A 15,192-nucleotide genomic window follows, 5' to 3' on the forward strand; every position below is an offset into this window, starting at 1 on the left:
CGCCGGTGTGAGGAGAGGGGGTCGCCTCCGGCCGGCAGGCTTTCTGTCGGGAGGCGGGCGCTGCTGGAGGGCGGCTCGTCCTCCGGCTGCCCCCAGTGAGGGGGCCGCGGCGGGCGGGTGGGTTTGTGCCGCGTCTCGCAGCGGCCGCCGGCGGCTCGGCCGCGGTCGTGGCCGTGTTTTTTACTCCCCTGAAGGGTGGAGGCTGGGGCTGCGCCCCTGCGTGTCGCTTACGCAGGGCATGAACGTCCTGGGGTAAGAAAAGCCTCTTTATCTCCTCCCTGGAGAGCCCAGCGCTCCCCACACTGCTTGCCTGCAGTGACCTTTAAGCCATCCCTGTGAGAGGACGGGATGTCTCTGAAGGGGCCTCTGCAAGTTATTCTGCTGACATGCAGTGCTCCCGTTGCTGCTGGTGGCGCACGGCTGGGAAGGCACTGGGGAGGAGGCTCTCGCTAGGGGGTGATGGGCTGGCCCTGTGCGGGCCGGGTGCTGCTCCTTCGCAGGGAGGTGATGGACAGGCTGCCCTGCCCCAGTCCTCGCTCCAGCGTGATGCACCGGAGCTGTACGTTCAGGGCATGGTCCATTTCTGTTGAAAACCGGGCTGGTGCATGAGGAGGAGTATGCCGTGGGATGCAGCTTTTCCCAGATGGAGTAGAGCTTAATTGCTTGTCCATGAGTTGGCTGTGGTTTAATGCCCTGGGCCAGCATCAAGAAACTGGGACAGGAAGGCTTTGGGGAGCTTTTGGAGTCCTACATCTTCCTGGTGGTCGCTGTCGTATCCTCTCCTCTCAAAGATCTGTATGTCTCTGTGTGTGACTTTTGCTGCTCTGGGGTACTCAGCCCCATGGGGCAGACCTTCCCAGAATTTGCCAGAAATATCTTTGTCTTGTGTTATTTGTCTGAACAAAGTCAGCTCTGCCTTTAACCGTGTCCATCTACCTTCCCCCCAGTCTCCTTGCAGGTACTCCAGAAAATAGGAGTTTCTTTGTCCCGGCTCATGCGTGCCACCAGTTCATCATGTGAAAAGCATCCCACCCACATACATGGGACACTTCAGAGCCCATTGTTTAATCTAGGTGCTGTCCTAGTTGCCTGCATGGCATCCAACCAGTAGGTTACCAAACTTTGCTTTGCAAGGTCCTCTCTGTGTCTAGACACCCTTTTGGGGTCCTTGCATCCAACCATGGCATTGGGACTCTCTTCCCTGCCAAAGTAAGGGGGGAACATTTGTGGACCAGCTTTTACTCCAGCTGGTTTTCTCCTGTAGCCCACAGGGATAGTAGTTGACAGCTTCTTCATGGGGCGCAGCTCTGTCTGGCACAGGTCAGAATCCCTGACTCTGCCAGTTTGTGGTGAGGAGGATCCCTGGCACACGTGTCTGGAGACTGGCAGGATTCATGCCATTTTCTGGAAATTCCTACTGCAGCTGCTTTCCAGCACTTCTCCAGACATTGACTCCTGCCCCACGCACAACGGTCGTAAATAACAACATAGCGTTACCCCTCTTTTACTGTGAGATGAGCACTATCAGGGACTAATTAGAGTCTGCATACATGAGATCAAATTGGATATATTTGACATCTCAAAACTTGTAGTCTTAATGTTGCTTGAAAGTGGAAAACTGAATGTACATCCTGTGAGGCCTTCCCCCCAAGGTCTTCATAGAAGTGATTAAAAACACCATGAGGAGGGAAGAGTGTGGGGACGGAGGTGGCAAACTCCAATTTACTTTAACCAGCTGTGCTCATGTATGGGTGCTTCTGCTGAATGTCAAGAGTGCAATCCAGTGGTGAAACTGTGATATGATAAAAAACAGAAAATGGCACAGGTACAGAGGCAGATGTGAATGGAGGAGAAAATTAGATACAGAGAGTGAGAGGAAGTGGAGAGCCATTCATGTTTTGACATGGAAGTTAAACTGAATGAAGTTGAGAGGACTTTTCCTTCCAGGTAGCTTGTCCTATCAGGAGTCATGGTTTAATTTGAAACTAGGGAAGAAAAGAAAAATTTTAAAAATTTAAAAAAAAAAAATTACACAATGGCAATGGCAACTTCCCAGTAGCAGTTAAAAAACTGGAAGTATGGGTGAAAACACTTAAATGGAAAACTTGTGAAAAGGATGGCTTGTGACTTCTAATGGGGTTTCCATTGTGGACTACAACTGACAGGGTGTTGTAGTTCTTGAAATAACAATACAGAGTAGACCTGATCCTTCTGCATGAAATGATTGGGTGCTTTTGCAAGTGAAAGAACAGGAACAGGGCCTACTCTGGGAAACATAAAACAGAGGGACAGCAGTGTTTTAATTCTTCCAATGCTTCTCTCTTTTAAACCTCAGTTCCTGTATTCATATGACTGCATGGGGCTATCAAATTTCATATGAGTAAGGGGGAGTAAATTTATAGCCCTGGTGTTTGCAGTGGAAATCTTGGACAATATGGACTCTGAAGGTTCAAACAGAAAGCAAGAAGTCCCAGTTTCATCATTAAAACTTGTATTTTAAAATCCTTGGAGTAGTCCATTAATGTGAAAGTTGCAAAAGAAGTGTTACACAGAAAAATTACAAGAAACTGTGATGTTACTTCCTGTTCTGTATACCTGGCATGAGCCAGACTTACAAAAGGGTAAAGCACTATATCAAGTTAAGCTTATAACCAGACTTCCTTTACAAGCTATGTTTCCAGCTCCCTCTTCCCTCATGCTTAACTGCCTCCACACTACTGGATTTTGTTCTAGCAGTTTCTGACCTAGTATTTCCATGTCTGCTCTCAGACTTGGGGTCAATATGAAGGGAAAATTCCTTTATGTCAAGATGCCTGTGGAGATATCAGATGGAAATATTTCAAGCACATAGCCAGTATAAGGCTTGCTTCTTTCTTAAAATAGTTTTTCTTGAAACACAAGAAATAAAGCTTAATCTTGCACTGGGTTTTCTATTAAAATTTGGTGGTAGCGTAAATGAAAATTAGTCCTCCCTTGGATTTTGCAGCATAAAATCTGTGGCTTTCATCTTCAAAGCCACAACAGACTGTTCTGAATGTTCTTTCTTTTGTGGCCTGAAGGAATTAAGAAAATATGCACATGCTTCATTTCTAATGTGTGTTTTAACTTAATCTCATAACAAGAAGATTGGTGGAAAAGAAGCAGGCGCTGTGTTGGAGTAATGAGAACAAATCTCTAGATTTTTCTTTTTAAGGGCTAAGTGTTTGAATTTTTTTTCCTCACATTATTTCCTTTTGTCCTAATTTACTTGCACTTATTTCCATGTTTTCTTCCCTAGAAGGAACTGCGAAGAAAGGATTCAGAGTTCTCTCTAATTATAGTGTATTGCTGTTACAATGGTTAATGTGCCTCAGCAGAAAAATATCTCAAGACAGTTGTGTCTGAAACGGGGCTTTTTTTGGTTGGTTGGGTTTTCTTTCTATTTCAGAGGCCCTTTTCTCGGTTTTGTGCATTTTTTGGTAGGTCAGTAAATCTGAGCCACCTCAGATCAATTGTGAAAATGGGAAACATTTCTAAACATGAAGGAGCATATGCAGTTATGAGAAACAATTTTATTAACTTAGGAAAGACCAGCGAAATCAAGGAAGGAGTGATCAACCTAATCCATTTTCTCTGCTCAGAAGCAGAGCCCCCAAACTGACTCCAGCTCATGCAGGATTAAAAGTGTTGCTGGCTAAAGGTCTTCAGTTTGAAATCTATCAGAATTTCTTTAACTTCTTTTTTGTGACATACTGTCCTATCTTTAGTGCTCTCTATAACCGTTTTTTCTTTTTTTCCAGAGTGAAGCTGTGACTCTTCTGCCAAGGGACCCTCAGTTAGCAGTTTTTCAAAGCAGTCTTAGCTGAGGGATAGATTGAATTCAGAACAGTGAAGAATCGCTTAGCAGACATAGTTTACAAATTAACTGACCACAGTAATGGGATGCATTAAGGAGGGTCCCCCTCAGTTCTGCTATTCGAGATAGCGAGCTGGGAGACTTTGTTGCTTCCTGCAGTGGCTTTCTTGCTGTGTGGTGCAGCCTGTTTCCTTGCCCATCAAGTCTCATGCTTATTGGGCCTTCTACCTGCATGCTGCTCTCTACCTTCTTCTGTGCTGCTGGGGGTCTGGTTTGATGTTCAGCAGTAAAGCATTTAACTTCATCATTCGTGTATCTGCTTAGCCAATTCTTTAATTGGGTCCTACTCTTACAAGTGGCTAAGTAAAGTGACTTGATAGATTGCCTTGCATCGCAGACAGATAACTATGTATTTGAGTGACTAGTGGGTTTTATGGTTGTTTTTTGTTTTCATCCCAGTGGGGCACTGCAGTTACTGGGGAGTGATGTGAAGCTTGTTGTGGCTGACACATGTTCAACAGTTTGCTTCCAGAAATCACATAATACTTTGTTTTTCTTGTGGAATAACTTTTAGTCCCTATATATCCTTCCTGATACATCCAAGCTGTAGAAGAAGTTGTCTGTCATGGGAGACTGCTGGTGAGGGGAAGAGAGCAGTGTTAAAACACTGCAGTATGAGCATGCTGAAGTACTTCCTACACTTGGTAGGGGACAGCTTTCTCATGATCAGTCCAGACTTACTATTTTCCATAGTCTGAAATTCCCCTGGGTTTCAGGTTGGCTTTTGATGGATAGTAGCCACTTGGACCGGAATCTCTGTGATTGCTAGTCACCGTGGTATGGAGTACAGGTGTCCACCTGAGCCCTGTAGGCCAGAGTGTCAGAGCAACACAAACTTCCTTGTGGGTAATGGTAGAATTTTTTTTTTCCTAGAGCTCACTGAGTGGTACTCCCCACCCCAGTTTGTCCACATCCAGCAGATTTGTCATCTGTACTACCATATGGACTGTTATTGGCCTCAGCACTACCTTCTGTTTTACTTCTGAATCTAGACTCCTGTGGGCTCAGAAGCCTTCTGGGAGACATGTTTTATATTTCTTTTTAAAGCTTTCTTGGAGCATAGACAAAGGATTCAGGAGTAGGGAAGGTTGAAAGGAAGTGTGGGAGCAGTCTGCGTACCAACTCTAACTATGGAATCAGTGAGACTTGAAGTACACAGTCTTTAGTATGGCTTTTTTCCTTTTTTTTTTTTTCTTTTCAGAACAGAACCAAAAACCTTCTGTGTACTTGCTCTTGCAGCAGTATAGGACAGGAAGCTGATTTAAGGAGAGAAACAGAAAAGTCTTTATTGCTTGTGGAAGGAGAAGCAAGATTTATATACTTCAAAAAGGTATGTATTAGAAGATTTACTTTGTAAAAAGTCCAATAGTCATCAATACTCATTTGCATTAAGGTTCTTTCAAGAGCTGTCACTTCCTGTCAGTCACTACAGAAATTTCCCCTAGCTTTCTGTTTTCGGGGGGAAGGCTAGCCTGTCCTTGTTCCCAAGATTCAGCCTTTGAAAATAATATCCCCTTAATCATAAGACTGTGTATCTAAAGAAACAATTCATTTAGCTCTGCAACAGCAATTACAGGTGTTTTCAGTCTAACTGTAAAGCAAGTTCTGTCTTTTCATCAGCATTCAACAGCAGCAAACTTGATTAGGCCCTTTCATTCATAATGGAGGTACTACAAAACAGAAAATACACCAGGAGTATACAATATAGGCTGAGTAGCAATTGCAGAAGTAAATGTTATAAAGTAGCTAGTCACACTGGGTTTTTTTCCCTCTTTTGATTTGTGTATTTTCATGTTCACAGATCTACTGTAGTTTTCTGCCACTTAATGCTAACAGGGAAAAAAAAAAAAAAAACACAACTCATCTGCTTGAGGAGATTCTGTTGTAATGTATCCAGTGGCTGTTCCTGCACCAGGAGGTGAAGGAAATAATGGACAACATGGGAAACTCATTTTTTTCCTTTTTGTTTTTGGAGCTGTGTTGCTCTGCGCTGGATTCCTGCTTTCAGTCTTTATTCTCCAGTCATGCCCATCTGGAACCTTCAGTGACTGTAATGAGGTCCTCAAGGCTGCGGGGCCTGTGCTTGCTGTAACTGGACTGGTTTGTGTTTTACTGGCACGATCAAGGGCTAGGCTGTACATAAGACAAAGACAATTGCAAAATGAGCAGGTGTACAGCCTTATTTTTTGTCGCGGTAGCTGTCAGTTTGCCCAGTTTCTCATATTTGGATTCCTGTTTTTAACTAGTGGAATGCTAATTAGCATCCTGGGCATTTGGGTTCCTGGCTGCAGCCCCAGCTGGCACAGCATACAGCTCAACCACACCGGCAGTTCTGATGTGGACCTTCAGGGCTGTGGATTCCTGTCACTTCAAATCATGGGACCTTTGATTGTGCTCACTGGGTTGTGTTTCTTCGTGATAGCTCATGTTAAAAAGAAACAAAACTTAAATCTCAACCAAGAATCTTGCGAAAGTGAAGAACATCCTGAGAGCCCTGACTCTTTTCAGGTTACAGTAGGTGGGTAAATAATGTGTGAACTTTACATTTGAGAGTTCATAGGGATTTTTTTTCCCTTCTTGATTTATCTCTGAATATTACTCACTTGAGCTCTAAGCATGTCAGTTCTGGCATGTCAAACCAGCCAAAACAGAATAATGTTGCTTTGCCTTGTATGTTTACTGCATGGTCAGTTCAGTTACCTTTCTCTCAAAGACAACACCTCTCCTTTGGCATAAAAAGAAAGGTCCAACTGTCTGTGCAAAAGAAGCCATGTCATCTGACACAAATGAGTCCAATCCACTTCCTTTCACCAAGGGTGTAGCTGACACTGCAAATCACAGGTCTAATGACTTCTGTGACTATATTTAAGATTTATTTTAGCGTTGAGCTCTGACCCCTTAAAGAATCTGATTCATAAGCAGTGTATTGTTTTGGGTTTTTTTTGTCATGGCCACATCTTCCATCAGTCAGAGATGTAACTGCAGGATGCTTCTGTTAATTGCACAGTATTTGAGTAAATGTGGTACGTTAGCAGGGAATGCTCCCCTGCATATAGGACTGCTTTTAATACCCCATGAATACATTCTGCACATAGATTATGTGGGTAACTTTCTAGCTCTCAGAAAGGATTAATGAGTCAATTGTAGTATTGGTTGACTGTCATCTGACTGATTGGACTTGAAATCCATTATGCAAAACTTTTTTTCCTTCTGCCTGTCAAACCAGCGTATAGACCTGTAACGTGGTGACCCTCAGAAAACGTGAGGGTTTAAAGTTAGTTTTCCAGCCACCAGGATAAATCCAAGGGTCATAAAAAGGAATTCAGATAGTCTTTAAAGGCAAGAAAGCAAAATTAGTGGATTCCTTTTGTACTTCCATCAAGAAAAGTAAAACTGAAAGGCTGAAGGCTGAGGTCTGGTTGGCATAGTGACATTCTGGAACACTGGTGACTCAGCTAAAAAACACCCCCCACCTCACTCAACATTTTTGATGCTCCCTGACCTGTCTCTGCAGACAAACTTCGAAAGAAGAAAGGTGCCAGACAGCTGTGAATGTTTATAGAAATTATGCAAGCTTGGTGACTGATACAAACTTTGTTTTAAAAAAAAAATAAAATTGAAATTCCTCAATTGCAAAATTGAAATTGGCAGATACGCTGCACTTAGTACTGGATACACTTAATAATGAATTATGTATCAATAGTGTCGTGGTACTAATGTTAGTAGTGCACCTTCAGCTACCAGTAATTTAGTAGGCAAACTGTCAAGGCACACAAAACCAATCATCAGAACCATTAATGACTTGAATACTTTTGTTGTAACACTGCAGTAGATGTGGAGAAACTTAAACTGCCCTATTTTAGATATGTGAGGAAAACTGAATACTTGCCTACCCTTAAAGTAAGCCAACAGTAACTGTGTACAGTTTCTGAAGACAGCCAACAGTAAAGAGGTTTGTGTCTTAGCTAGATGGAACATGCCCCTTGCACAGCTGTATTTTCTAAATGAAATCTTCCATTTATGAATATGCTGCATCTTTATTTTGGGATAATTTGGGTTTTGGACTTAACTCCAATGTACTTTAACAGCCCAGAATATAACAGTTCTGTATGTGGGATCATTGCATTTTATCTTAAAAGGTAGACAAGTACAAATACTGGAATTCCAAGGACAGGAAATATTCTAGGATATGGTTAGAATAAACAGTGGTGCTCAATTTTTCAGAGGTAGTAATTGGTGTGGTTTTTTCCTAGGTGATGCTGTAATGGTATTCCCACCTCCACCACCTCCTTATTTTGCGGACGCTGTGTCACCAACTGTGACACATTGTCTTATGTCAAGTGGTTTGCCTACAAGTGAAAATCCTCCACCATACCACTCTATCTTCAGTGATGGGTAAGACTGTTTTCTTCTTTGGCTTTGGAAATCTGAGCTGTTTCTCAATGTATCCAAGGCAATGTTCTTAAATAATCGCTGTGAATTAACTCTCTACTAGGCACTACAAAGTTTTCTAGTGCATCACTCAACTAACTTTGGATACCTTACTTGAAATGGCATTAAAATATCCTAGTGTAAAAGGGGAATCACAAACCACAGAGTGACCTTCATGAAGCTTGAATTCTTACCAGTTTATTATGACTGAAAAGAACTTTTGAAGTGAAAACAAAGCCTTAAATCCGTGACCTTATTAAATATACTTAGATTAGCTTTCTTCCACAGATTGTCCAAGAGGAAGTGCCCCTGACAGCAGTGCCCCAGTAGCATGATATCTACACTGCCAGATTTTAGGAAGCCTCTGTAGAATCAATGCAGCGAGCCCTTCATGACAGCTGTCCCCAGGCCCTGTGACCCTGGGAATGCCATGTTAGTGTATTCTGTTCTCCCTGTGACCCTTATCTCACTGCTTTGAGGAAGTGAGACCTGCCATGCTGGTCTGCCTTGTTGCTGCTGTGGCAGTGTGTTGAGATAAAAGGATTCCTTGATACTGCAGGAGTAGAGCAGGAGGCTCCAGGGAGCTTAAAAGGGAGGTTGCAGTGCCAACTTCATCTCAAGATGTTGTACCTTACCCATGCAGCCACCCTTCTATACACTGAGTACAGCTGATTTGCTAGATGCTGCCACCACCAAGCTCAGGGAGCAAGAGCTGCCAACTGACTGAAGAGTTGTCTGCACCACAAGAACTTGCAGGGTCATTTATTCCCTGTGTGTTACTGCCAGTAGGCTGCTAACTTGAGGGTGAAAGAGGTCACTGCAAGCAAGGGCCGCATACTAGGATCCAGAACTAGATCTGGCCAGGAGAGCTAGATGACACATGCCTAGAGCTCCCAACTTACTTTCAGGCCCTTAATGATCCAGAATTGACTGGCTTTACCTTTTGGAAGGTCCTATGCCAGCTTGGTTTTGATCTGTGAGTCAGTAGGTGGTGTGGGACTTTTTCATTGAATTACTTTAGTTTACAAGACTGTACCTGCAGCATTCTAAGCACCATCACTGCAGCAAGAGCCCCAGCCTGCCTGGTTGCATCCAATTGTAGTAGTTGTTGGGCCATTGCTTTAATAGCTTTCCACTAAACTCCAGACTTCTCTGCTCACATGAGGTAGTGCGTTCCATGACCAGCTGTACCAGCTGTGTGCCTGATGTCGGTACTTCTTCAAAACTCTAGTGCTAATTTTCCTTTTGAAGCAAGCAAGCACAAACCCTCTTCCTGCCCAAAGACCTAAATGCTGCAGGAGGAAGATACTTGTGTTGGCAATGGTGCTTATTCTTGTTACCATGCTGTGTGCAGCCATGGCTGTGGCTTTTTAGTCATCTTTTGAAGTATACCTGGTGAATTCTTGAGGCTCAGCCCCACTGTGTGACATGCTGTTCTCTAGTCAATCACCATCAACTCCTCATGCTGTCTTCTATTCCCTAGTGCCCTCCTCTAAACATTTTCTCCCCATCTTTGTTGGAGACAGCAGGTGCCTTTTTCTGTTGCTATTACCACAAGCCAGACTGTCCTTCTGCCTTTTCTCAAAATATTTTTTTTAACATGGAATAAACACCTCTCTGTTGAAAACCCTACTCACTCTTTCTTGTTACTAGTGCAACACTCTCTAGTGCACAGTGGGACTGGCCCCCAAACAAAAAAATTACGTGTTCATACCACATGGGAAGGGAGATGCTCAGTGTTTGGTTCCCACTGACTGAGGTCCAGCTTGAGGTTGATGACTTGTGCTGAAGGATGCAATGCCTAATAAACCCTAGCTACACACATAATTCATTTAGTCTGCTGTTTTTCCACTTAAATTGTTTCAGAGAGAGTACTTTTTGTACAAAGCTGATGAGAATCTGTTGATTACTCAGTGCCCTAAACACCTGCCAGTTCAGGATGACAAGGGTAGTTGTGGGGATGAGAAGGATGTCAGGGTTGATCAAGCAAAAGTGCCTTCCAGAGAGCAGTGGCTCTCATGACCAGGCACAAAGTGTTGTGTGAAGAAACATTTTATTAAGTATAAAAGTCTTTGCCTGTTCTCAGATTGCAAGTGAAATATATCAGCTCTCAGAACTATACTACTGCAGTCAAAGGGCACCCAGAGCAAGCGGGAGAGAAAATAAACTCCTGTGGCTGAAGGAAGGAATTTTCATGAAGTGTCTGTGTTCTTATTGGGCTTGGTGAAGGCGTCCACAGCTGGAAGGTGTTTCATACCAGCTGCTGTTAGTCCTGCAGTTAGGCACCACACTGAGCCTGTCTGTGCTGCAGTTCCAGCATGTGCTGTAACTCGCTTCTGGCATGTACTTCCCAGATGTACATACAAAGCACATGGATGTGTGGAGAAGTGGCTTGCCCTGAGTGTGAACCTGGACCTCTGGTAACCCTCAGGCAGCCAATTCAAGTATGGTCTAAGGACACCCTCAAAAAACATTTCAGTTTAAATACATATAGAAGACCAGGCTGGAGTGGATAACTGGGAGAAATATGGGAACATACATGTTCTGCTGTAGCCTTACAAGCAGCTGAGAGACAGAGTGACACTTGTACCACCTATCTGTAAAAGTACAATGCACAAAACTGAGGGCCACAAGTCCTCTCTACCCTGTAATTTCAGGCCCTGAGTGGGTTGCCTGCCCATTTGCTTGGTCAAATGTGTGGATTATCAAAAGGTGTGAAAGAATGCAAGCAGTACATCCTGCACTGAAAAAGGGAAAACAAAGGGCAGTGGGGGAATGGCAAAAAAGCTAGTTCCTCAGACTTCTTGTGGGCTCTCCCTGCTGGTGCACATACCAGGTGACCCCTCTTTCCTTCACCCATTCTCCTACAAAATCCCCTGCAGCTGGATCAACTGCCTCAACCCACAAATGTCCATTTCTGGTGCTCTGAACTTTGTGTGTGATTCCATCAGCTTAATCATCGTCAATTGCCTGTCTTGACTTCTCTGTCTTGTGAACATATGTACTCAAAGAGGCACTTTGTAGCCCAGCTTGTTGGGACAGTTTCTAGTGGAGTGGACGAAACATTGCAGCCTTGGATGCAGAAACCCTGACATCCTGCTTTGGTGTTCTGCGGCTGGGGGTGCTCTAGCTGTTGCCCCTCCATGCTCCCTAAGGTCCTCACAGAGACCCTGTGAGTTGATACCACCTCTGGGTATTTCACTCAATCATGCTTTCCCATGTCTCAGCACTTGGTAGCAGCCATGGCATCCTGACTAGTGCAAATTGGTTCCCAAGCCCTTTCATGGAGGAGAAGCAGTGGCCTTGTTCCTCCTAACACAGTGCCATGGTTGAAGATCCCAAAGCTGGAAGGGAGTACCCACTTCATACATGGGTGGTTACTAGGCAAATGTGATTTGCCTCTTTAGTCCATTGCTGCATGTTTTATCAGGAGGTGCTGTGGTGCAGGCTGTGCTGGATGAGAGTGCTTGTAGGAAGCTGAGCCATGGTGATCCCAGAAGTGGTTGCTTTTTTCCTGCAGGCTGTTACATAGCACTTCAGCATTTGTCTTGTAGTATGTTCTCTTCTCTCTCCTTTAAACACACACCCTCACATGCCAGTAACAGCACTGAAGATGAGGTGACTATACTCTATATTCCTGCTCCTCACACAGTATTGGTGTGGGTACAGATGTATGCAAAAAGGCAAGAGTCAGCTCTGGGAGTGAGTCATGAGGAACAAGTTCTTCCCTTTCCTTGGGAAGCAGCTGAAGCAATATGTTGAGGGCGAACTCCAGGGCGAGATGAGCAGGGTACCAGAACCATGTGGGTGCAACCGATGGGTATCCAGTTATGATGGTCAGAGGAGGGCAATGAATACTTGGCTACCCTCCTTGACTGTCACTGGGAACTTAGCAGTCTGGTCATGTCCAGTTGCTTCTGCGCAACTCTCTGAGCTGGAATGCTGCTCCTTATGTCTGTCATGGGTTGCTGGAAAGCTTAATAAAAGTTTCAAGTTGCCTTTCATGTAAGATCTCAAATGGCTAAGGATTGTGATTTTTGTGATGCAATTCTAAGTCTAGGGACTGTCTTTCTTAAGGGAAGGGAACAGTGTGTATGTGATAGACTACAAAAGGGAAGATACATTAGGAACCAAAGATCATAAGAAGATTTAGTAAGATTGTGAGATAGCCCTGCCAGAAGCAGCTAATACCCATAAGCCAGGCTGTGGCTGGTGATGTGAAAGGTTAGAAGGGAGGTTGTTTGCCCTTCCCCTCTGAAGTAATAGAATTTTCATATGAGTCATAACGTAGCCCACAGAAAAAAATCCTAATGCTTATGCAAGTTCTTTGCTTCAGGGATTTTTAGGGAGCGTGTGCATACATGTGTGTTTATGTAAGTCAAGTGGAATTTCACTCACAGTAGAGAAGTGAATTATGCTAATATGCTGGTTTGTGTTTTATAGAGCACAGCTTGCAGATGATGGAAGAACAGTTGCTGTTAGAGACTATGAAACCATATATACAATTTCTGGAAGCAGCTCACCGTCAGATATCTTACCGATGCTATACCTCTCCTCTGAATCGCCTCCACAGTATGAAGAAAAAGCATCAATAACAAATAATGAATATTCCCCATCTTCTTCTTCATCTTCTTCATCTATTTCCTTAGCCACATCTGACACCAGCTCATAGAGGACTGTCAGTTAGACTTCATTTTTAAATTAAATTGTACACCTAGATTTACAATTTTTGAATTTATTTACATTTTGTAATAAAAGCAGTAACATTGTCTGTGTCTAATTTTTCATCAAAAAGCGTAAATGATTAATTTGGGCTTCAAGAAATATTAGATAATGCTGGGCTTCTGAGCAAGTAGTCTGAAGGGATTCAGTTCACTGCAAGAATGTTAAATGCTCATTTTGTTCTGTTACAGCTTCAGTTTCTATTTTTAGTTGTTCTTTATATAATGGAGGCGCTAAATAGAGACCAACTTTTTTTGTTTATTTTAATTAAATCTGGTTGGAGCTTCAAAAAAGAAAAAATTAGGAAGTGTTTTTATTTCTATTGCTGTATGACTTTTGTGGAAAATACTTGTTTGCAGAGTTACTGAGTTTATATATGCTCTGAGAGCATCACAAATAGGGGTGTTTAAGGTTGGGACCAAATAAGTTATGGAGAACTTAAATGGTTACTTTTTGGTCTGCCTGGTAACAAACAGTCCATATCTTAATTTAGACCCTCTTTGGTCCTTGTGTAAGTATAATCCCTGTGAAAATCAGTTTTAGCCAGCAGTTAAGAGCTCTAAGGCAACACTGAGGGTAGTTAATAGGCTAACAGTTTAACTGTGGTAATGACTGATTTTGGGAGGTTTATACTACTGTTATATATCATCATTCATGGTTTATACAAGGAGTGCTTATTTTGTGAGAGTGAGCACCACTCAGGAATAGCATTTTCGGAGTGCAGACATTACATACCAGCAAATGCAAGAGAGGCAGTTTCATGGAAAGTCATGCAACAGATGTTTTTAACTGACACAGCACTTGACAGACCCTTCAGGAATACAGGCCTCCTAGCTCCTCTGTCCCAGTGCAGCCCATAAGTTAGTGGTACCTGCCTGCCTTCAGGATGGAGTGACAAGAGATTCTTGTTCTGTTTTGCAATTGTCTGCACCCATTCCCAAAATGAAGGATTTGCTTGTAGCAGGTAAGGATAATTAGCAGGAACTTAGTTGCTGCTGACTTTTGACGCTTTATGACTTGCTCTGAGCCCTGAGTTTGAGTAAACCAGACCTGATTCTGTGCCCAGAAAGAGAAGGTGGCAAAGCTACTGTTTGGGCTTGGTTCAGCATGGTGAACTTACCAGCATTAGAACATCTTGCAAGAGCAACCTCTTTCTTGTTCAGCTGAGTCTCTGAACACCTGCATGCTCTGGGACCTCAGCTACACCTCAGCTTGTGTTCTGCCATGTTGAATTTCAGAGAATGTGGCTGTAACAGAATGCCAAGCTTTGGATTAAGCACTGAAGTTCCCTCCTGTGCCTGGGGAAAGGTGACTGCCTCGTGTCATCTTTCTGTGAACATGCCTCTCACCTGCAGAGTTCTTTAGAGAGGTGCTCAGGAGCTCCTGCATTTGGCCATTTATTTCCACCTCTGTGTTGTTCTCTCAGTTGTGCTAGTGCAGCTCTTTGTGCAGCCACACAAAAACAAACCAGCCAGTGAGGGAGGTATATTTAGCCAGCAATAGAGCTGAGGGGCTTATGCATGCAGAGTAATGAGCAAACACAGCACAGAGAGGGATTTAGTATGTGGGAGCTGATTAAACTGGCATGACTCAGCCATGGGAAATGTCTATGTGAAGAAAGGGGATCCACAAAAGCCAGCAACCATTTTGTCCTCTTTTCTCTCAAGTGTTTTTTACCTAGTAAGTTTTTCAATTATGCTGTTCCTTGAGTGCCTTCTGTAATCCAAGCTATGGTTTACCATCTTTCTGATTTTTTTTTTTAAAGCTTTTTTTTCTAACCTGATTTTTAACAGTGATGTCCACTGCCCTGAATGATTTGTGCATACAAAGCCTTGCACATGTCAAAGGAGCTTGGCTCTCTCTCTCTGGATGTGTCGTGCTATTATATAGCAAGTGCAGAAGCTGGGGTATTTTACCTAAAAGATCCCATACAAACAAAGACCCATGTTGGCTTTTTTCTGTTGTTTGAATTGCAAATGAACACTCATTTGCTGAAGAGGTTAAACATCAAAAAGTGTTTTAACAAATAAGTCTGGAAATATGTCACCATCTTTAAAAAAAAAGAAAACAACAAAAATACAGTCAGGTCTGATTGCTAACTGTAAAGGTATTAACCTTTTGGGCTGCCTGCAATTTGCTCAATC

At 43.2% G+C, this 15,192-nt stretch overlaps 1 protein-coding gene across 1 annotated transcript; it reads left to right on the forward strand.

Annotated features, from left to right (window-relative positions):
• The first annotated feature begins 5,750 nt into the window (after window positions 1-5,750).
• On the forward strand, window positions 5,751-13,091 carry TMEM171 (transmembrane protein 171). The gene is made up of 3 exons (XM_010582802.1): window positions 5,751-6,413; window positions 8,149-8,290; window positions 12,770-13,091. Exons 1-3 carry the CDS (start codon window positions 5,783-5,785, stop codon window positions 12,996-12,998), a joined length of 1,002 nt encoding a protein of 333 aa, XP_010581104.1. The 5' UTR covers window positions 5,751-5,782; the 3' UTR covers window positions 12,999-13,091.
• The last annotated feature ends 2,101 nt before the right edge of the window (window positions 13,092-15,192 follow it).

Source organism: Haliaeetus leucocephalus, unplaced genomic scaffold (genome assembly GCF_000737465.1).
Source record: "Haliaeetus leucocephalus isolate CR32 unplaced genomic scaffold, Haliaeetus_leucocephalus-4.0 Scaffold849, whole genome shotgun sequence".
Classification (NCBI taxonomy): domain Eukaryota; kingdom Metazoa; phylum Chordata; class Aves; order Accipitriformes; family Accipitridae; genus Haliaeetus; species Haliaeetus leucocephalus.

Excerpts from the sequence above, each read along its gene's own strand:
- TMEM171 (XM_010582802.1), top strand. The coding sequence starts at position 5,783 with ATGTATCCAGTGGCTGTTCCTGCACCAGGAGGTGAAGGAAATAATGGA. Across the intron at positions 6,414-8,148 it reads CTCTTTTCAGGTTACAGTAG|GTGATGCTGTAATGGTATTC; the intron begins GTGGGTAAATAA and ends GTTTTTTCCTAG. Across the intron at positions 8,291-12,769 it reads CACTCTATCTTCAGTGATGG|AGCACAGCTTGCAGATGATG; the intron begins GTAAGACTGTTT and ends TGTGTTTTATAG.